At 39.4% G+C, this 23597-nt stretch overlaps 2 protein-coding genes and 4 non-coding genes across 8 annotated transcripts in view; 1 reads left to right on the forward strand and 5 right to left on the reverse strand.

Annotated features, from left to right (window-relative positions):
• The window catches only part of LOC133837034 (uncharacterized protein DDB_G0271670), a 49998-nt gene extending 40165 nt beyond the window's left edge, over positions 1 to 9833 (forward strand). Inside the window, exons 1-4 of one of the 3 annotated variants that reach the window (XM_062267681.1) lie at positions 1959 to 2732; positions 2976 to 3079; positions 6387 to 7674; positions 9668 to 9833. In XM_062267681.1, the coding sequence (XP_062123665.1) occupies positions 2674 to 2732; positions 2976 to 3079; positions 6387 to 7674; positions 9668 to 9737 (1521 nt within the window). In that variant the 5' untranslated portion in view covers positions 1959 to 2673 and the 3' untranslated portion in view covers positions 9738 to 9833. Of the gene's footprint in view, positions 1 to 1958; positions 2733 to 2975; positions 3080 to 6382; positions 7675 to 9667 lie in introns of those variants that run through there. The other 2 variants (XM_062267682.1, XM_062267679.1) reach the window with 2 other exon arrangements.
• On the reverse strand, positions 433 to 506 carry Trnat-agu (transfer RNA threonine (anticodon AGU)). The gene has a single exon. It is a non-coding gene; the product is annotated as a tRNA-Thr (tRNA).
• Positions 9834 to 12854: 3021 nt separating the features above from the next.
• On the reverse strand, positions 12855 to 12927 carry Trnaa-agc (transfer RNA alanine (anticodon AGC)). Its single transcript has one exon. It is a non-coding gene; the product is annotated as a tRNA-Ala (tRNA).
• A 192-nt stretch (positions 12928 to 13119) lies between these two features.
• Positions 13120 to 13192, reverse strand: Trnav-cac (transfer RNA valine (anticodon CAC)). Its single transcript has one exon. It is a non-coding gene; the product is annotated as a tRNA-Val (tRNA).
• A 704-nt stretch (positions 13193 to 13896) lies between these two features.
• Trnav-cac (transfer RNA valine (anticodon CAC)) lies at positions 13897 to 13969 on the reverse strand. The gene has a single exon. It is a non-coding gene; the product is annotated as a tRNA-Val (tRNA).
• A 5266-nt stretch (positions 13970 to 19235) lies between these two features.
• Positions 19236 to 21687, reverse strand: LOC133838294 (uncharacterized). Its single transcript, XM_062269362.1, has 4 exons — positions 21193 to 21687; positions 20736 to 21130; positions 20563 to 20679; positions 19236 to 20496 (listed from the first exon to the last, which is right to left on the reverse strand). Exons 1-4 carry the CDS (start codon positions 21334 to 21336, stop codon positions 19524 to 19526), a joined length of 1629 nt encoding a protein of 542 aa, XP_062125346.1. The 5' UTR covers positions 21337 to 21687; the 3' UTR covers positions 19236 to 19523.
• Between the last annotated feature and the right edge of the window lie 1910 nt (positions 21688 to 23597).

Here is a 23597-nt window from a genome sequence, read left to right on the forward strand (position 1 = left end):
ATCAGTCTCAGATTCGAATTCGGATTCGGATTTAGCTTCAGATTTCGATTTGAATTGGGACTTGCTTTTATTTTGTGTGTGCTTCCTGTACTAATTGTTTAATTTCACAGTTAGTTCAATGAACTGCTGATCAATTTGTGGGCTGCCAGCTCTTTTATTGTTCAATTAATGATCATTCCAATTGTTATTGTTTATTTATTCCACACCCCCAAAGAGCTAAAGGCATAAGTTAATTGTTTCTTCCGAGTGAGAATAAACCTGTAGTCTTCCCAAATAAAATATATGTGTTTTGATAACCAGATATGTATGAAATGTATGAGTCAAATGTTTAATTTAGGTTTTCTTACTCTATATTCAACCTATAATCAGTATTTGCTTATTCAAAATTAAAAAAAGTAATTTAAAAAACTAATCAACGCGATTTGTATCGCAAGGCCCCGGCGAGATTCGAACTCACGATCTCCTGTTTACTAGACAGGCGCTTTAACCAACTAAGCCACGGCGCCACATGGAAACTCGGCGCGCAAAGTTCATACACAAGCAAAGAGAACGCAAGCAACTGTGTCTATATGTGTGCGTACTACGCATTGTTTATATACGCGCTCTTCTTTCTCTCTCTTTCTTTTGCTTTTACTTGCTATCCCATAAAATTTGCTGTAGATTTGTTTTTGCTTCTTTTTTGTGAGAACTAAATTTGGAACAGCAACTGTGACGAGGTCTCTAGACAAACATAAGAAGAGCACGCTGACAACGGCAACAAGAACAACAGCATAAATGAAAATGTATTAATAATAATTTTGAGCAATTCGTTGTGCGACCCACACACATCAAAATACAAATGTCCATATGTATCCAAAAAGATAAAAAAGAGCAAGAAAAATTACTTTTGTTAACTCGAGCTAAACAAATCGTTTTTTTAAATGAGCCCCAAAGAAAAGTCACTGACAAACGCGACCCAAGTGAAATGCAACACCAAAAGCGACATTTGAACACAAAGTGAAAGGCTGTCACTTGCTACCAGCAACTACTCCGCCCACATGCCGTCGCCCCCTTTCTCTCTTACTCTCAGTATTTTAACAAATGAACTGAAGCGCTTAGCATATCATTTATTTACTAGCAGTTTCTACGTTATGTTGGGTTAGTTTTTTTGTTCTTTTTAAAAAGGCCAATTACTTAAATGCCTTGAAGAAGTTGCATAAAATTGAAGTAATTATTTATGCAGGGGAAATTATAAATCGAATTTAACTGTAGGGAAGCAACTTTATAATTTCCGTACTTACTGTAAATAAACTCAAAAATGCATTTAAAAAATTCCCCATTGATCTAGTTGTGGTAATTGTTGGATTTGTTTAGTTTTTGCTGGAGATAGTCATTCAGATGCGGATATAGATACATATAGTATACACAGTCCTCGCATACTTGCGGATACATAAGGCCGTAAATCGCAAAACTATTGACAGCATTTTTTATTATAGGCATTTGCGCCGCCATGGCGTCTGCTTATCTTTGACACAATTTCACAGTTGCAATGAAGCCCTGAGGGAGCTCTCTCTTTAGACTTAGTCCACCATATTATTCACTTTCCCCAATCACTAAGTTGTTACAAATTGAAAAAGTTTATACTCTTATGGAGCTATAAAATATGATATCCCCCATTCTCCTTTATTTTTATTTTCAGTAGCTCTACTTATTGTTAAAAGTTATCATAGTAAAATTTTATGATCGACCCCTTAAAAAAGAAACAATTGCAACCCTTTATGCTGTAGCCTGAAATATTCTTATATGTTATTTGCATTTCTATGCCGCCATATGCTGTTGTGGAATGGTAAATCAGGAATTCATAGTTTCACATTGTAATTCTTACGTAAACAATTCTGGAAAAAAATAACAAACACACTTGGAATTTGACGTCAAAAGTTAATTTTTCAATCACTCAAGTGGCCACTCAATCGATTAGCATGAGGTGGAATCAAAATCGAAACTCTGTTCCGGCATTAGCTCCCAATAATAATCTCGATTTTTATTTCTTTTTGGATGTGTGGCTGCTTTGATGATATCCGCAGCAGCTGCTAATCGGCTCAATCAGTTCATAACAAGCTGCAGTATTTATAACAATAATTGTTTATTATGGAAAAAGTGCAGAAGGTTCATTGAACGCAAGTGCATGGCAAACCAAGTGCTGACACACTTTATCCAGGCAGTCGTAAAATCTGAACAACAACAACAACAACAACAGCATCTGCAACTGGCAAACTGGGAATTGACAGGCACTGGGTCGGTCGATGCATGGGCCACACAAGTGGTTTGACCTTTAATAAAATTGTGGAAGTATCTGCAGACGGCACTGAACTTGAAATTCACTAAAAACTCAAGAGCAGTTTCAATTAACCTCAAAGTATGTCATTCATAACCTCACATTCAATGCGAACAGTTGACAAATTTGCACAGCAGTCGTGGCGCTGTGCGCTAAGCTCGCGCCCATTTGTGATTAAGTGGAAGTTTGTAGCGCGGGTTCGATTGACGCCAGTGTAGATGGGCGTATATTTGTAAACTAGCTTCTAGCTGATTAAATGTTGTTTTTTCAAGCTGCATATAATGGGTTTTTATACTCGCGTGTGTTTGAATAGCCTCTGGTGGTCGGACTAAAAGAACTGCTGCACCTTTGACTTGACAATGCCAAGCATTTATTTTCGCAATGCTACAATATTTTTAACAGCCAGAGTGTCAGACAGGTAATTAACAGTTTAAGAAGCTGGGGCGGCAGCAAGCTCGACAGAGATTGGTGGAGGGGATTGCGCTTTGGGCAATCGACTGACATCCTGACACGCTGACACCAACTGACACTGGTTCTGTGTGTGTCGGGACGGTTAATCAAGGGGCTTTTGTGGTCAGATTTCTTTTTAAAGCGCAGCTTGAAATTGATTGATAATTAATTAATACGAATGCTTTCATTTCTCTTTCTCTCAACCTTGCAGCCATTCTGCAGCGCTCAGCTGTGGATGTGGGACGCATAAAGATACAAAGTGTGGCCACTTGTTTGTATCTCTGTATGGATGCCTGTGGCGTGCTCTATGCCTGGGTAAGTAAACAACTCTAACCCTTAATCCAACTAGGACTCATCACTCAGATCACATATGAACTAAATACTAAATCAAGTAGTACACGTCGTGACATTTGTGCAATGACCGAAGAATTGTTGATTGATTATTTGAAATGCTTTTCAATTTGCTGCTTTAATTTCAATTATGCGGCTTTATCTGTTACTGTAGCGGCAAATTTCGATTGTTCCCATAACAAAGCAATGAGTCAAACATAAACAAACAAAAGGCCGTTAAATGATTGAGGTGCACCTCAACAAATTCCGAAGCGCAGCTCAATAAATAACAACATTAAGTGCGTCGAGTGAAGTGAACAAAAACAAAGCCACTCACAATAACAACAAAAACATTCACAAAAGATACGAATATCCTTGGGCCAACCCTTGTCCTTTTTCCTTTCATTTTTTTCGGCTCTCGACTCGATTTCGTGCCTTTCAACTTGAGCAGTCAAGTGCCAAGTGAGGACGGTCGCATGTCCTGTCGATAATGAATGTGACACTTTTTGCCGCAGTCCCAGTCGCAGTTTATTCGACTCCCTGTGGCATCACATCTCATGATCATTGGCGTCGCATTTCTCAACGCCTTCGACTGGCGCCGTGGCTGGCTGCAGTTTTAGTTTTTAGTTTTTGCGTTGCGCCTCAGCGATTGTCCGGCATTCACTCACTCTCTCTCTCTTTCTCTGTGTGTCTTTGCTGGGTGGCAGCTTGTCGCAGCCGGAGCACTTTGACCTTTTCGCATGCATACCCGAAATAGACGCATTTGTGCCAATTCTGTCAGTCCATTCGAGTGTTGGTGTTCGTGTTTTGTATCTCAAAGATACAGATGCTGATAGAGATAGTTTTAACTCTAGCTGCGCCGCGTGGCCGTGTTGATTGATGCGCTTCAACAGCGGCAACTTTGTAACAGCCGCCGCCCTTTGAAGGCGCCGTAAAATGCATTGCAGACATTTCGTAAAGTTGGTCAAGTGGGCGGCCGTTTTCTGGGCGGCTTTTGTTTATTTTGGCGACCATTGACCAAAGCCAAGAAACTTGTGAACTATATACATACACTCTAGAACATAACAAGTAAACTTGCATAACAGAAATGTATTTTGATGCAGCTTTAAATCGAAACGAAGAAATAAACATAACATCAATCATTAATTTGTTTATTAGCTGAGAAATAGTAAATACAATACAATTAAATAATTAAAACTCAAAGTCAAAACAAAATTTGATTTCGCTAATTTTAAATACAAAGTGAGCAACGTTTGTAAATGAAAACAATTAGCATTCAATTGTCATTATTGTTTAAAAATATTTGATGCAAATATAGATTTCATATGATATATATATTTTGTCAACAGTTTTAAAATAGCTTTTCATGAACTTGTGATCTGTTAGTTTATCGTTGCATTTCAATATTGTGTTAAAATGCCAAAAACGTCATGATCTCGTGACTTGATGGCAGCTGATTTGATTAGCTGCCTAATGGGGCAGCTAATTGAAATCCCGAAACGTTTGCCAATTCATAAATAACCTGAGTCGCGTCTCCGTCGGATCAAACTGTGTTACTGGCCAATTAATATGTTATAGCCATAAGCATATACAATGTATAAATGTGATTATTAATTTGCATAATTTGCTCTGCGGTTGGTTGCAGCCAAGAACAAGCTGAAAACCAAGAAACCAAACAGAGAACAGAATACTGAAAAGGTGACCGCCCGCGGAGCTCAGGCCGATCAATTAATGTCCAGTCATGTCTTAGGCCAATGAATATGTTGCATCATTATCACTGTTATTGTCCTGTTGTTCACTCGATAATGCCCCAAAATCGAACCCAAAAGAATGTGGTACGCGTCACAGCACTGAGAGTGGTTCCTCTTGGCTCTTGCCTCTCTTGGTTGTAGGTGTCCGCCGTATCTGGTCTAAACGTTGACCTTTTCCACCTGGCGCCAATTGATAAGACCTGCGACGTAAGACATCAAGAGCTAATGGGTTTGATAGCCAGCAGCCAGATGCATTTCACACTATCTAGCTACAACTTCATATCCCCCTTTGTGGACTGCGATTTTCATTTCGAGTGTCGTCTATTAGTCTAAAAATAGCGGCAAATGCTAGGAAAATTATAACAGATGCAGACGTCGAGACAATGAGGCACACGACTCACTCTTCGTGCCACATTCTGTTGTCACATATGTCAAAAATTTGTCTGCCCTCGAGAGCAAGATCTCATGGCACTTTGAAATGGCGTCAACATTTTAGCCATATTTTGCAGTCTATGCTCAGTTTCACCTCATCTTTCTGTATCTATTTTATACTTTTTCGTATTTTCCCCTTTTTGGCCATTTTATGGCTCATTTAATATCAAATTGGTGTAGCGGCAGCCGGCGCGCCATTTGGCTGATTAATTTCTAAATTTAAGCGGCGACATTTCCACATGGAAGTCGTCGAGTTCGCAGTGAAGTTCGCTTTCTTTGACTCTGTCACGTTGTCAGGGGAAAGAATTTTAATTGCCTGACAAGCGAATTAATTCAATGTTGTTAATTGAATTTGATCTGATGATCGCCAAACAAAGCGCTGCCGACGATTTAAAGCACACACTTTAGCAGCAACAAATCCTTTGTAGCTCATTTAAATGTCTACCTAACTGCGAGTACACGAAAAGACCAAATACCATTCACTTGAGAGGCCTTTGGCGACTTGCTTGTTGTCCTTTTGTGCGGCTGTCAGGCGGCATTCATAAAGTAGTCTACTTTATGGTCAGGGTCACGGTCAGTGTCTGCGTCTGCGTCTACGTCTGGGTCTAGATGAGAGTCTAGGTCAGTTCCACAGATCTGGGGATCTGGGGTGCCGGCGTCTATCGATCGCAACGCCGATACCGAGCACATCCTGTGATAATGAGCACATTTATCTAACAGATTCAGATTCTTATAAACGTAGATGAAAAAGGAAAACCGCCAACTCTTAACGGGCAACTGGTAACTGGCATTGGCAACTGTAGGTAGCTGGGAGCATTTAATTGTTGTTATTGTTGGTTAAGCCCTCTTAGCTTGAGGGTTCTTCCGTTGTTTGTTATGCATATGAGAGGCCATTGAAACAATGTTTACGATATCCACAGCTTGGCCACAGAATTCTGAGCTATTAACGCATCTCGAAAATACTTTTAACAGCGTGTCGCTTTCATCTTATATCATATATTACTTCAAGGAAAATACTATTTTGAACCATTCAATGTGTTTCAAGTTTTTTGTGATCGACCTTCTTAAAGCCAAATAATTTAATTCTAGTTCTCAACTGTTACAGAAAGACTTCACCGACGACTGTGTCTTTAATGAGAACATGGAGCTGCAGAACTACAACACCTACTCCTCCACATACAACTCAAATGCGAGGCGGGTCTCCTACTTGGCACTGAATCGCCATGGCCAACCGCGTCGCATGCAAATTCCGGCCTCCAGATCGTTGGGGAAGCTAACCACATACACGAATGCGATCACCGAGCCGGTGCCGCAGCTGCGTGTGGACCAGCTGATAGCCAAGAACTTTGGGGCCAATCGTGTCAAGCATGGCGTGCGCCAACTCTGTGATACCGGCAAGCCACTGATCGACCTTATCGACGTGGCACACTTCAAGCCGCACCCGAAGTGTCCTGCGAATGGCATTAGCAGCAGCAGCAGCAGCAGCAGCAGTAGTAGTAGTAGCAATAGTTCTAGCAATAGTAGTAATAGTAGCAGTAACGTTCCTGAGCCTGCGGCCAGTGCCAGCAGCCTGATTAGTATTCCAAACCGTAGTCAAACCTTCAGCGGCCATATTAGCAATAGCAGTAATAGTAACAGTAGTAATAACAGTAACAGTAACAGTAGCAAGAGCAGTAACCAGCAGCAGCCACACAAACAGAAACCGAAGGGAAAGAAACTGCGCAAATGCCGGAAACACGAGAACGAGGAAACACACAATTGCCAGAAGAGACCGGGCCCAGGTGCCAAGGCGGGTGCTCTGCGGAAGCGAGGTCCCAAAGCTCAGCGCTGCAAGGACGAACGAGATAGAGCAGCAGCCACAGGCGCTCCACCACCAAAGTGTGGCAAGAAACCAGGTCCTGGCGGACCTAAACGTAACGGCGGCACCTCAGCAATTGTGGCAGGCGCAACGAAGGGGGCTCATCAAAAGCCGAGAGGTCTGATGAACCAGGGCGGCAAGAAGAAACAAGCAGGCAAGCAACGATCGAATCCCAATGGCGGTGCCAAAAAGCAGCGTAGCCCCAAGAGACAGTTCTGGAGCAACTCAACGACAACGACAGTCAGAACAACGACAACCTCCACAATGGCCAGCAGCTTGGCCATGCCTGGGAAGAACTTCTGGGAGACCAGCTCGCCGATGCCGGCTCTGGCGCTGAGCGAGACAAGCGATCGCGTGGAGCGTAATGTGCGGATGCCCATGACAAACAACGACGAGGAAGAGCTGGACGAAGATGAGGAGGAGTCGGAGGAGATGTCTGACTCACAGGAGGCTACCAGCAGCTATGAGGATGAAACGCAGGAGGGGCATGGACGCAGCGGTGCCGCTGACGAATCCCTCGACTACGATCATTTTAATTTGTGAGTTTGTCCGAACACTTTCAATACTCTTCTTTTCGATTGTAACTTCTACTTTATTTCAAATTAATTTCTTACTGGAAAATTGTGTTCTTATCTAATTGGCATTAACTTTTTACATTACATTTTCTCACATTTTGTACTGTTTGCAAAAATTTTGATAATTTTTTAATTTATTTTATTTTTTCATTTGGTTGTTGTTTATACCATTAATACGTATCATTCGATTGTTTTCCAAATTATTTTTTTTATTTCTTTTGGTATTTTAAATGGAATTAAATTCTGGTTGTGAAAGAAAAACGTACAAAGTGTGGAAGTGTGAATTCACGAATTTTGTTTACCTCAAAGCAGTTTCTAGGCATTTAAATGCAATTTCAAATACTATCTGTGGGTCCCACCTAAAGGACCCTTCCATATACTTATCTCTAAGAAGCTGAGAAAGTTTTTGTATAAAGATTGGCTTGCGTATGCGATATTGTAATTTGCAAGTGTTCAATCATATTCACAACGACACACACATAAACACACACACACACGCGCATTATGTTGCACACACATACATCACATCTATTTATACCAACAACTGTGGTTCAAAAGTATTTTTGAAGCGGCGAACAAATCGCGATAGTTGGAAGAATATCGAGCAACGTCGATTGATAACTGCGTAAACCAATGCAATCCACATACTATATAAAAAAAACATGAATATCAATTCAACGTATTACAACGGAGTCTCGAGTATTTTTTAAGACGTTCGTTTTGGCAACCCAATTGGCATCGATCATCATACGATTCATCATTTTAATTTTACAATTGATCAAATAAATTACCTCGCCAAATATTTTCTATATCGATTAATTATTTATTTTTGTTGATTTAACAAATACTTGAGTCTCTGATAAACCCCTTAACTGACAACATGAATATAATACTCAAAAATACAACCACTCGAACTCGAAAAAACACTGCAAAAGTTAAAGCTTGCAAAATAAATATTTAGAATCAATCAATCTATTTGAGAGCAAGAACAAGAACTAGAGTCTATACCTGTAAGAGATGTGACAATTTGAATAGTTCGCATGTGAAATTTGTTATGTAAATATTGTATTTAAGTTTACGATTCAATAGATGATTAAATTGTTTGCTTGTGGTACTCTTAATGTCGAAGTCGAACCTCGCTGTCTCTCAGTGCGTAACTTAAGTTGTAAACCAATTTAAATGCAATTATTTTTTAATTAATACACAATTAATTCATAATATGCAAAGCCATAATCAAAAACAATGAAGCCAACGACAAACGAAGCAAATTATTAAAAGGAAATATTAAAATATTTACCAATATGTAAAATTGTATTTTAGACTAACCGGGAATTAAAATAGTTTATATAAAACGAAAAATGTGTGAAATAATTTGATATAATTTTAATTTATACTATTTATTTATTATACATTTTATTTGAATAAGAAATAGCACCGCATATATATACATATGTATTTATGAACTCAAATGCTAAGTTGTAGACTAATCAATTTTATTTTAAATTTTATGAATTACAACTTCTCTAAAATACGACAACAAATAGCATGAAAACTGCAAAATAAAACTAAAAAAATAAAATATAATTGACAAAAATATAATACAACAAATAAAAATGTTTCTTGTAACTGAGTGGATTAAAAATATGTTGAAAAATCTTTTTGTGGTAAGCAAAGGTAGCATTAAAAGTAGTTGAACCATTGTAGTTGGTTTATATCATTTCTACTTTTGCATGATTCTTGAATTGCCAGTTAAAGCTAAATAGTTTTAATTAAATAGCACGTTCAAAAAAAAAAAAAGAAAAAAAACTGAACAATATAATTGCATTAATTTTTTAAAATTTTGTTGATCTTTGGCATGGTGTTTCGGAATGCATTTCATTTATAATGCCGAAATTTAAATTAATCTGCATTTTAAGTTCCCCAAACTTTTCCCTAACTATCTTCTGTGCACTTTCAGCCCCAAATTGTTGATAATTCATCTCTTGAGTATGCTCTGGATGCAGAGAAGCTTCACCCTCTGCGATTAATTTAAAAAACGGACCACAAGCTATAGTTCCTGAACTTTTAGATATAAGATTTACAATTGTACATACTTTTAAACTTACTCGTAATCTATATGCATTGTTTAGATTGAGGATACAAAATATTCTATTATTTAAGACTGATGATGAAGGAAAACAATTAAATGAAAATAAATTATACAATGCTTAAGACATTCTAAAAATATTAATGGTTATTAATTTTTTACTTATTTTTTCGGTTGGCTCTTCCCCGATGGTTTTTTTTAACGATCTACATACCATGCTACATATACAAGTATAGTATTTTATTCCATTGCCGAAATACTCAATTTGCTAAAAATTTATGCGATTTGTTTTCGTTGTCTGCTCTACTAAATCGCTCAACACCCCAGAGTGCGACGTCGACGTCTTCGTATAAACAACATCAGCGGGCGGTGTGCGATCTGTTTGTTGTTTTTCCCTTTTCTCTTGGGCTAATCAAATTCTACAGAACTTTACTTTTTATGGGCTTGGGGCTTAATGATGCACTTTTGGGCCTCTTGCCGCTCCTCCTCATGCCGATGTTGTTTTTCTCAAATTTATCTCTTAAACATTACGACTTATTATTCCCAACGCCCAGCGAAATGTTGTGCAGTGCAAGATTTCCGATTACATGTTATCAGTATAAGTATTAGAATCAGCTGAGAGCCTCGACCCTCAACGAACAACTGTCAAAGACCTTTCGCTCGCAATAGTATTAGAGCAAGCACGTGAGGCAAACGTTAAGATCATGAGACAGGTGAGCAGTTGAGAATGTTCCGTATACGCAGCGTGTGCATTGTATGGCAATAATCGTATAAATAACTATGCAACAACAATTAGTAGTGGGCAGCGTTTGAGAACGCCCCAAACAAAAGTAGCTCGACTGAGCGAGAACTGAGGAGACTCTGCACCCGGGACCCAGACCCAGTTCCATGTGTGAGACAAGTCACGTAGGCCTTGAAATGGCGAAATTGTGACGACTGCCGCTGACGCTGTTGTTGCTGTTGCTGTAGCTGGTCGCTCAAGTTCCCACATTCGCATTCATTCATTCATACGGCACTGCTGAAATTTTCGCGTGAATAGACGAAATACGATTCAAAAGGCAAACCAAACAGCTACACAAAAGCTCTGCCCCCACTTAGCAACAAACAAGCAATTGAATTCAGCTTTCGATGGAGAGGCTCGCTCGATCTCAATGGATCGCAAGTTACCCAATACCCTGCACTGAGAAGTGGAAACTTTATGGTCGCAAAGATAATTCTTGAGAATCTACACATATAACATAAATGAATGTTCATAACAAATACTCTCTTCATTATTATGTTATGTTAAATACTTACGGCATTTTATAATACCTCTTTTCCATAACAAGCTAGGGTATAGAGAAACAAACAAATCAGCATAAAGCATTGAAAATAAAGCTCTGAGTGCGATGACGTCCCAATTCTCATTGCTCGGCACGCGCACTTCCCGTCTGCCTCACTTGTTGGCCTGAAATTTTTGCGAAACTTATCAGCGAATCTTATGATCATTATGACGGCGCTTGCTCTCTCTCCCACACCCTGTCTGCAGCTCTCTTCTGTTGCTCACACTCATTGTGTCTCCTCATCTCGGACGCATTGCGTTGATATCAGAGCTGTCAGCTTTTAATTGCGTCGGCTGGGCTGATTAGAAGCAAGTGGAAGCCCAAAAGAGAATCGCTGGCTGCCATCATCGTGTGTTCGTCGTGTTTGTTGTATTTGTTGTTTTTGTTTACCTTTCACTTTTGCGGCAATCGCGTCAGCTGATATTAGGCGTTCGTTGCCATAATTTCTAATTGGAATATTCCCCGAGAAGAAGAAGCTCGTTGGATTTTTGTGCGTGTGTTGGGAAATATTTGTTATGGTAGATCGGCAGATCTGATTCGTAACGGTTAAAATCACATTTAGACCGAGTTGCGTGTCGACCTTTTGATTAGATAACTGTCGGAGTAAAGACCAATCGTTGAACGATTTTATTTGAAGTGGAACTTATGCGGACTTCCATATCGGAAACCCTTTTCTATGTTAATGTTGAACGATTTCTTTTTGTTTATTGTTTGTGAGACGGAAATATGCATAGCTATTTAGATATGCAATATTTTTTTTGAAAAGTAAATATTTATGTTAGTTCGTTTAGAGCAATCTCAATTCGGCGTCTTCAAAAATTAATCAATTCTCATACAATTTAGTCAACGTTTGCAATCGAGATTTATATTTATGATTTCAGTTCCTCCATTTTAATCTTCATTTCGCCAATATATATTTTTAGTCATTTAAGAATGACATTTGATTTCCATATGCATGGGCATTTTGACTGTCTACGTGACGTATGGAGAATACACCGTTCCGACTCAAAAACACAAACAATCAGTTCTAGTAGCGTAAACACCCCCAAAAGCAGCTGGTCTGTTGCAGTTCGGTAAATGGCATTGTCAAAGCCAATGCCAATGCCAATTATATACTATATTTGCGTAACCTAAGATTAGATACGAATATCTTACATATACAAGACACAAAAAACTGATTAACTGATCTACATAACTCACTTCTATGTTCACCTATTACTGCGAACAGTCTTATACAAAATAAATAGCATCTATTCGATTAATACTCGTGTACAATAACATAACCTAACATTATAAAATTATATTTACTTCATTATAGCGCACTAATATTAAACTCTATGATGACGGTTTTCAAAGAACGTAAAGTAAACGCAACATGACGGAAATGTCAGAAATTTGCCACCCTTCTCGCGATGGTTTCCGTTGGCATTACATGAATATGATTAATATGCTTAATTGGATTAGCTGCTTCAACTTCTACTCAGCTCTATTTATTCTTCCTGCTTGGATATATGTACACTGAACACACAGCCACATGCAGATAAATAGTGGTTTTGCACAGAAGTCGTGGGAAACTTGCTGCAAAGTAGAGTTACTACTTGACCAGCATAATATGCATTCATACCGAATAATTTACACAGGACCAGTAAATCAAAATATTCTTACAGTTAAAAGTTATTAATAATTTAATCAAAGTAAAATTAAAAAAAAGCGAATCGAAAAAAAAGTTAACCGATTGGAGATGCGGGGCATCGATCCCCGTACCTCTCACATGCTAAGCGAGCGCTCTACCATCTGAGCTACATCCCCATGTGAACGCAGTTGCGCTGAGCTATAAGTTAAGGCATTTTGCACTATATGCTGGAAAAAACGTTCAAAGAGCTTTTCACATAAAAGCTTTTTGAGACTAAAAATTTGAAAGTGTGTGTAATCAGAAATAAAAAAGTTATTACGTCCAAGCATTTTTCATTATTTGCATTTACATAAATTAAGCAAAAGGAATGTTCCCGCCCGGGTTCGAACCGGGGACCTTGTGCGTGTGAAGCACACGTGATAACCACTACACTACGGAAACTTGTAGACAAGGACGAAGAAAATAACATCAACAACAAAACTACAATTGGCTCTAAGGGAAAGCAAATGTTGAAAGACTTTCACATCAAACTATCAAATTTGTTTTTACTGTTAGTTTGTTAATTTTACAAACATAAAAGTTGCTCTTCTATGTTTTGCTATTTTCAATGTTGCATCTGTCAACAAAACATGAAAATTTAATGTCTTCCTACATTTTACAATTCTTATGGATTCTATTCAATATTTTGCTTCCTTTATGGGTGGCATACGCCTAGAGAGCGCTGCACTAAAACACAATAAAAGACATGCAAGGGTCAATAAATGAGAATCATAAAAATGTCAGGACTGGGGGGAATACTGCAGTGGCTGACATTGTCGGGTCGTTAAACAGTTGATATCGGTGCGTGCCGATGGTTGAATGTTTATAAATATAACACACCTTAATGAACGCATAACAAGACTCATTAAAAGCAAATAAAGTGTACATGGCTCACTATGTAAGAGAGTTAGTGCCAATTCATGATGATGAATCTGCAGCATTGAGCTTGCGTGAAACTGGCCTCACGCTTGAACTTGATTATTAGGCATGCAAAATATTTACATGTGTAAACATGTATATAGCCCTTGCATTACTTCTACAACAACAACAACAACAAAACCTATGTAGCGTGCAAAGCAAAAATAAAAATAAAAAAATATGTAACTTGTTCCCGCCCGGGTTCGAACCGGGGACCTTGTGCGTGTGAAGCACACGTGATAACCGCTACACTACGGAAACGCCTGGCGATCGATTGGCATAAAATTCAAGTCGTAACCTGCCGCAACTTTGCATACATGCTTGTAGATATCGAAAACGATTCACTTTTTCTTGGCTGCAATTAATCAATGTTTAATTTGCATATTTCCCAAATAGGAAAATTAATGACAACGTTAATAGACGTGAGCTTTATTTATGGGCATTGCGATAAGCGAGTAAAAGTGTTTGTGTTAGGCAGACAGCCAAATAGACAGCGAGGCTGGCAAAGGCATACAGGCGGTGTCGATGACGGTGCCAGCTAAGAGCATTAGTTCTTCTTGCTCTTGTTTGAGAGGTCTTTGAACTTGAACTAGTAAAATGGCACGCATGTGGTGCATATTGCTGTGAATGCAACAATATTACATTTGTTGTTCAATGAAGGCATAGAAACCACAAATGCGGGAATTTTCTATACGTACAGCTGAGAATTCAAGTATTAAATATAGAATTAAAGATATTGGTCAATGGTCATTTGCTGCGATAACTTGAACTTTTAAGTAAAAGTAAAAGCTGATACGAAGATAAGGTATTTCGAATTGTGTCGGATAATTTGGTATTGCCATTGCCACTGGTTCATTAGCTTTTACAATGTCTTATCGGCAATTCACGACCAGTTTCAGTGGCATTCGGAACTTTGAGAGAAGAGAATAAAAGGTCGGTGAAGCAATTGTTGTAAATGTGGAGGGCAATTAGTCGACTTCTTGCCAAAATTGATTGCAAATTGCGTGAGCAGGCGGCAGCTGATAAGTGCAATCAATTGGCATTCGTATTGCCAGTTCTAAAGTGGAAGTGGACACCCGCAACGGGTTTGGACTGGTGATACAACTGACAAGGGAACACGGAAAACTAATTTATGTTATGTGTGTCGCATGCGGCAGAAGATGCCGCAAGAAGGGGCAGGACGACGGTCTCAATGAAAGTTGGCTAGACCTTGACCCGGCTGCTAACTGCAACTACAACGTGCAACGGTAATATGAAACCGCCAAAATACTTCATAAGAGTCAAGTGATTGCCAGGCATGGCTAACAACATTTTGCTCTTAACAAGTATTTTCTTCTCACTGTTTTGTTTTTCTTCGTTGTTTTTCTTCTTTTTAATGTCTGTGGGCCTGGGGGCGACGTGTTAAGAATTGTGTCTATCGCACAATCTGCGATAGGGGCAACAAGTTAGCCGGTTCCATCTTGGCCACGAGGCATCCGCATATCACTTGTCCACAGTTGTTGTTGCTGTTGTCGCTTATTATTGACCAAGTTATGCTACAGCAATGTGTCATGTTGCCCCGTTGGCTATACACATCCATGTCGCAGGCAGCAGGCAACATGCAGCAGGCAGCAACATGTTGCCAACGTTAACGCTGCTGTTGCAACTTCACTCCAGTTGCCTCTCTCTATATTTCACACCTCCCACAACGGGCGGCGTCCTCAGTGAAAATTCGCGCTATCGCTTCGTCGCTCGCTGCAGGCGCCAGTCGAACCAAAACAGCTGGCCCGAGATGAGCCACTGCATCCAGTCGCCATCGCTGTGGTTGTTGCTGTTGCTGTTCCTGTCCCTGTGTTGCAGCCCATCAGCGGTTCAATCGATCTTGATTGCATCTTTCTTTCTTTTTCTCTCTGTCGGTGTCGCTCTGGTGCATCTTCATCTTTATTAATCGCTACATTTATTTGATTATCTTGCCACAAGCCGTGGCGTCGCAACGTTGGGGTGGATGGAGTCCCGAGTCTACGCTCACTGGCGAGATTTATGCTCTGGCCGCGTTATTTACGCGCTAATCATGCAACACTTTTCATTTTGACACGTTCGTTCGGCGCGCATAAAAGCACCGCCAGCGGTTGCGAGTAATTATGTAAATTTTTATACCCGCTACCCATAGGGTAGAAGGGTATTATAACTTTGTGCCGGCAGGAAATGTATGTAACAGGTAGAACGAGGCATGTTGACCCTATAAAGTATATATATTCTGATCAGCGTCAACAGCCGAGACGATATAGCCATGTCCGTCTGTCCGTCTGTCTGTCTGTCCGTCTGTCTGTCTGTCCGTCTGTCCGTATGAACACCTAGATCTCAGAGACTATAAGAGATAGACCTATAATTTTTTTTCGACAGCATTTGTAATGTTTGCACGCAGATCAAGTTTGTTTCAAAACAGCACGCCCACTTCCGCCCGTAAATCAAAAAATCGAATAACAAGCGTAAATTTCAAGCTAGAGTTGCGAATTTTGGTATATACAATAATTACTATAGTTGTTATGATTCCTGAAAATTTAGTTGCGATCAGATGCATGTGGATCTTTATTAAGAAATACTTTTGTATGGGCAAAACGCCTACTTACTAGGGCTCTTAGTTGCTTTGGCTGACAATCTGGTATATTATGCCGCCTATGGTATATTTTGAATGGTGGTATACAAAACATACCATTTAGTATATTTTTAGTATATTTTTAGTATTTTCGGTATATTTTGAAAATGATACCGCAATATTTTGCCTTTATGACAAAATGGGTCGGCGCGTATCTCACAGTCGAGCACACTCGACTGTAACTTTCTTACTTGTTTAGTTGCTGCTCTTGTTGCCTCCTTGGCATTGACCATGGCCGGGGGTAGTATTTTATGATCTATGCTAGTCGATTCGTGCTTAGAAATGAACACAAATTGATAAAGGCAAGCAGCAAACAACAACGGCAGCCCGAGCAACGAGTTTTCGACTCTATTTTTATAGGCTGGCACACGATCGATTGAGTGGGAAACACGTCGCTAACATAAATTAAACCAACTCGTATCGATACCAATACCCAGACCCACATTTATACCCATCTCCATCTCCATCACCAACCCCATTGGAGCAGGCTGAAGGATCCCTGACCGAACTGCCTAACTCCAGCTGAAATTCCAAAGGAAAACTGCGCATGTTTTGACACCAAACATCCGCCTAAAGCCGCAGTCGCATTAGTCGCACTCGCATTCGATACATTCTATATGCACCGAAGGGGATGTGGAATGGATGGGGTGCTGCATGGCGAGCGGGTGGGGAAGGGGTGCCCAGACGTTGATCTTGTTAGCCGTTGCCGCTCATGCGCATGACTGCAATTTAAGCGCCATAAATTGTGCTCTCGGCGTTTTAACGCTGCTCCCATGTCGATGGCAATATGTCAAGAGTTGTTACAGAGTATGGTCGGGTATATTGGCTAACATTTAATTAACTATTCTCATTACATCATTTTCGCCTAAATGCATCTCTCATTATTCTTTTAAAACATTCTTAAGTACCACATTTTTTTTCTCTTTTTAATTTTGAATTGTTACACTTGCCATCAAAACGATTTTCCAAAGCTTTCAAGCTACTCTTCCAAACGAAATAAGCATAAATATTTAGGCCAACAAGCAGAGTTACATGGAAAAATGTAGAGCAGACACATTGCGGAAGAATGTTGTTGTAAATATTTGACATTATTAGTTAAAACGATTTTAAAAGTGACGCTAAAAACATGTAGGCAAAATTAAAAATAATATGTTATGTTGACCCAATAGGATATTTTATAGTCAGCATGCTCATGATCTCTTCTTTGTTCTATCTGGACTGCACTTTCTATAATGAGACGCTGCATTAGATGACTTAATAGGATTTTTCCTGTGCATGGTTTAGGTTTAGTCTGGCAGCTGTGTTAAGTGGCTTTGAGTGCAACCAGAGAAAGAGTTAGACAGAAGATTGCTAGGCGGGGGGTCTGTGAGTACTGCTTTGACATATGCAAATGTTGAAACTAATTAAACAATCCTTCAAACTGCGAACAGGCAACTCTGGCTGGCATAAATAAGTCTTAAGTATTCGTAAATAGCGATAACAACATTTTTCTTTATATAATGAAAAGCATTTTCTGGGCAATTAATAACGAGTGTACAGCTGACAAGCTGGTCGACAGTTGCTAATGAACTAATCAATTCACTTTCAGTACAGATCTACGAGAGATCTACGATTTGCGATCTGCGATGTGATCTCATATCTAATATCTTTTATGGGAAATAAGATCTACGATTTTGCGATCATTCATGAAAAAATATAGCGTATATATTTAATTACCCATGGACACATTACTACTGACAAATGATAATTGGTATTTGCATGACAATTAGAGTCGCTGTCGCGCGCTGATCAAGATCAGATCAGGCCAGGCTTAAGTCGCGTTAACCAACTTGGCGCCAGGCAGCTTTTCAATGTTGCAGTTTCTGTTGCTGTTGATGCTGATGCTGATCTTGCTCTTACTCCCGAGACTAATGCAATTGGCTACGCCTTGCATTTCCTGCATATTTGATACGCCTGAGCAAACATGCCGCATACCATGATCATCACCATTACAATCATTATCGCCGCCGCGATCATCTTCAGCTGGGTATAATCAACGATAAATATATCTTAATGCCCCGAAAATATATATATCATTCATTTCATAAGATCGAATTTCATTGAACTTGACATTGAAAACAGCAACATGGAATGTCTTTGCTCTTGACTGTCAATCAATTTTGGGTAAGGGAAGGGAAATGAAGGGGAGCCAAAGATAATTATCAAGCAAACGATGCTTGCAATCGTGCTGCAGCTCAAAAATTCAATCATTTGTCTTTGCTTTTTGCTCTTAAGTGCCCACAACAGCAGCAGTATTAAGCAAACATCTTCAGTTTATTTTTGGGCATTGCACCCAAGCGTTGTCCATGAATCATGGCTTGGCATGGGGAGAGGCATCAAAAACCCTGAAAAGTATCCAATTGCAATGCTGACAAGATCACGTACAAAGTGCAACTTGGCTTAGCTGTCAATCAAATGCGTGTACATCACATGTAACTCCTTTCCCCAGACCCTAACAACCGCCCCAGCTAAAGGTTAAGGATTATTCAATTGGGATGCGGCTAATAATTGAAGCGAAACATTTGGATGACAATATGAGGGAGGCTTCAACACTTTTGTAGGAGAATGTGGCAAGACTTTGCTAAGCGATAAAGGTATTCTTTTCTTAAATTTTGGAATAGCTGAACTTCTTTCAATACAACTTTTTTATCTTCTGCAAAATAACATTTAGTAGTATTATTTAAATTAGAATTCTATTTTCAATGATCGAAAAAAGAATTGAATGACAAATAAATTGTTTTTCTTTTTTTTTTTTAAATAAAGATATGATACATTTATTAGCAATTATTTGTAATAAATATTTAGTCAACCTAAGAGTCAGGACTCACGAATCACATTCTATTAAATTGAAGATTTTTGTTGCTTTATGGTGTTTACTTTGCTCAACTCCTCAAACTGCCGTCGTTCTTCACATGCTGTTGGTTAATCGTATTCTCTTTGATAAGCATGCGATAATGCGAAAAACAAAGCCAGAATGAATACTTTCGACTATCTAAAACAACTTTTGGGCGCTATTCGATTCGCTTCGTTTCGTCGACACCAACAACAATAACAACCATTCAATCAGTTTGTGAATTCAGGAATGTGTGAGTCACCTAAATATCTAAATGTCTACCATTAGTTAAGTCTAAGTAGCAATCGCTAGTGCCCGTGTCCATTGCGATAGTCCGACCACTTTTTGCCCAACGCCTGATCACGTGCCTGTTGACGCAGGACTTTTCCGCTGCCCGTTTTGGGTAGCTCGGAGAGAAAGAAGACGCCACAATGGAGCTGCTTGTGGGTGACAACCAGACGCTTCGCCACATACTCGACAATATCCATTTCACTTAGCCGACTGCCGGGTACCTTGACAACAGCAGCAGCCGCTGGATCACCGTCCACTTCGTTCCAGAGACCAAAGACACAGGCCTCGATGACATCAGGTAGCTCGGCAATGACCTGCTCCAGTTCATGGGGACAGTATTGAGCGCCATGGAAGCGCAGCATATCCCGCTTGCGTTCCACAATGTGCAAGAAATTCTCATTGTCAAAGTAGCCCATGTCACCGGTATGGAACCAACCCTGGTAGTCCTGTATGTGTTTCGATTCATTCGGATTGCCATAGTATCCGTTCCACACTTTGCTGTTGTGCACTAGAATCTCACCTGTTTCGCCATGACCCAAACTACGTCCGGCATCATCGAGAATTTTCACCTTCACACCTGGTACTATTCGGCCAACCGATGAGGGCTTTGCCACTCCCATATTTGCAGCTACTCCTCCGCATTCAGTCAAAGCATATCCATAGGACATTTGTCCATTCAGTAGATAGTCCTGTAGTTTCAGTAAATTGGCCACATAACAATTGCCGCCACCGATGCTAATAAATCGCACACTAGCCAATCTATTCTGGCTAAGTGTGGGCGTCTTTAACAGCGATGCCACCTGCTGAGGTGCCAGGGTCAGCAGCGTGACCTTATATCGCTCGATCAGCTGGAGCATATATTCCGGCGAATAGGCGCGATCGGTGATGACCCGTGTTGAGCCATGGCAGCAGCTGTAGAGCATGTTGAACATGCCCGGTGCCCAGTCAATGGTGCTGAATGAGAGCAACACATCTTGGCCGGTAACAAAGCTGTGGATGTCGAAGAGCAACTGCATCAGTAGTCGATCCAAGATTTAGTCTACAAATTCTATTTACCCGAAATCAAAGAGACAGGCGGAGTTCGATATGCAGACTGCCTTAGGGAGACCCGTAGTACCGGATGTGCAAAGTATGGCCACAGTTTGATCACCGCCCAGCAACAGCGATTCAGGTCTGCATATAAGTTGTTGTTTAATCGGATAGTCAGGGCAACAATTTTAATTACTTACACATAGTTGAGCTCACTTTTGGTCGGTTCCAAGAGATCCTCAATGCGCGGTAACTGCAGGCGATGGTCCTTGAGCGTATACACCGGAGCCTTAAGCATTTTGGCCACAACCCCGAGTCTCTCATAGACCAAGCCGTCACAAAAGATAAGCCTGGGGCGAGTTATGCAAAACAAATGCTTAAATGTCGCCTCGTCGTGCCAGGGACTAACTGCATGAAATGGTGTGCCATTGAGGAGACAGCCCAGCACGACAGGCATTAAGTATGTGGTATTAGTGCCAGCTATACCAACGACATCGTCTGCCCTCAGACCCAGGGCCTTCAGATGCTGTGCAATCCTTATGGCAAAGCTTATTGCCTCGCCATTGGTCAGTGCTGTTCCCTCGGTGTCAGAAATCTGCAATTGGAAAGGAGTATCTATAATCTATAATTCGAAAAGTATGAAAATTCAATTCGGACCTGACATAGACTGGCTGGATGATTGCGCATAAAGGCAAACAGAATTTTGCCAATGGAACAGTCGGCGTCAAAGAAGTGCGCCGGCCTTGGTCCACTCCATATTTTTGTATATTTATCGAATTGTGTTGTGGGTCCGCCTTCCATGTTGGCAACTGATAAGAGCACGGCGATTTGTACGAATCCAAGCGAGCGTAGCGCAAGTTGTTCAGCAACTGCCGATTGATGCGTGGCCAGCACCTCGGCAATAGCCAGTTCTGGGCATTTATCAGTTTCAGTTAACCGGTACCCTTCCAAACGGTTAGCAAACGTCACCTATCAGACTGTCGTGCTAAAAGCTTTATAGATAAGCAACAATACCGATAAGCCCAACCTAAAGTTATACTAGATTGGCCAGCTGATAGCAAGACGCGATAATTGAATGATATTATGGCCTTGACTTAAATTTCTTAACACAATTATCTATACTATATAGGGACTTGCTTAGCTAGTCCTAATGAAAATGAATAAAATAATAAAAGTTTTACAAAAGTAAATATTCGAATTTAACGGTTCCTACCACATCCCTTAAGCAGTGTTACGAAGCAGTTTGTACAAGCAGTAGTCGCAAGAAGTTCATACAAAACGTTTTTACAAGCAGTTCACACAAGTTGTTTTTCAAGCAGTTGGAACGTTGGGTAGTACCATTATACGACGCCACACTTTTATGGCGCCACCTTGCAGTACAATATATATAGGCACGGTTGCCACTTTTGGTACAAATGTACCAAAACTGGTACATTTTTTATGCGTTGGTACATTGGATCACTTTTTTTCATTTTGGTACATTTTCAATATGCCTGCCTTTTATGTTCACACATATTATTTTAACAATAATGTTCCACCAGACATAAATTTAGTATCAGTTAGAAATTGAACCATGACTACCATTGAAAAATATCGCATACAGTCGATTTGCGACGTATTGTGTCAATTGAGAAAATATGTATGCGTATGTATATCTAATGTATCTATGTATATATATGTATATCTAAGGTCTATCACTACGTAAACAGTTATATTTTGAATCACAAAACGTGAAAAAATTTGTGGTTTTTTTAATTAGTAAAAATTTACCACAAATTTTTTTGGTTTCTTTTAATAGTATATTTTGTTAACTTTTTTTTAAAATTATTTTTTATTATGTCATATTTCATTTTTTTCTACAAATTAAAGTATAGTATTTACTATATAAAAGAAAACAAAAAAATAACTTTAATTTAATCAATTATACTTTTCTAACATAAAAAAAACAAAAACAGAACTTTCACTTGAACAAAAATAAATCAAATTTTAAACTTAGTTAATTTTTAATAATGAAAAGTCTTTTGTAGACCAAACATAGTGATTGTATTTACAATCAATCAATTCCTTGTGATACATTATGTTATTTGTGGCTTAAAAAATTTGGGAAACGAAATTTCAAAAAATTTCGCTCTGCATCTGTGTGCAAAACAAGTTGTTTATGAATTTTATTAAGCTCCTGAGCAGCGGTTCGTCAACACCGTTTTTTTACTTTCAATGTATGTCCAAAATTTACGAATATCTTTTTCTGCTTTAGTCGGAGTTGCAACTCTGCAACTAGTTGGTTCCATTGGGATATTATATTGTCAGGATCACCATTGTATAAATTTTCAAAGGTTTTCTTAGAGGTACTATGGAAAGTTCTTCTTCGCTTAGAAATTTGGATGACACGAAACATCGCAAATCGACTGTATGCGATATTCAGTGCTAGTCATGGTTCAATTTCTAACGGATACAAAATTTATGTCCGGAGGAACACAGCCATTTGTTAAAATAATATGTGTGAACGGAGACTAGGCATATTTCTACCAATATGAAAAAGTATCCAATGTACCAACGCTGTACCGGTACACAAAAAACCGTGTATATAATTACTTATCAAGTTTGTTTCTACAAACTTGATGCGTGTAACAAATGCTGTCGAAGAAAAATTATAGAACGATAGTCTCTGAGATCCAGTGTTTCATACGGACGAACGGACAGACACACAGACAACAGAATCCACTGATCAAGAATATATATACTTTATACAATACCTGTTACATACATTTCCTGCCGCCACAAAGTTATAATACCCTTCTACTTTATGGGTAGCGGGTATAAAAATTGAATAACAAAGGTAGATTCTGGGACATACAAAAATAACTGCAGTAGTTATGACTCCTGGAAATTTGGATGCGCTTAGGAAAAAATAGTAGAAGTTATTTAAAAAAAAAATTTTGGATTGCAAAAAACGCCTACTGCAATAGGGTTTTAGTTTGAATCTGGAATAATTAGTATATTTTGAATGTATTACTATATCAACAATATATGAAGCCATCTTTTAGTATTTTTGAAGTATATTT

This window comes from Drosophila sulfurigaster, chromosome 2R (assembly GCF_023558435.1).
Source record: "Drosophila sulfurigaster albostrigata strain 15112-1811.04 chromosome 2R, ASM2355843v2, whole genome shotgun sequence".
In the NCBI taxonomy this organism is placed as follows: Eukaryota; Metazoa; Arthropoda; class Insecta; order Diptera; family Drosophilidae; genus Drosophila; species Drosophila sulfurigaster.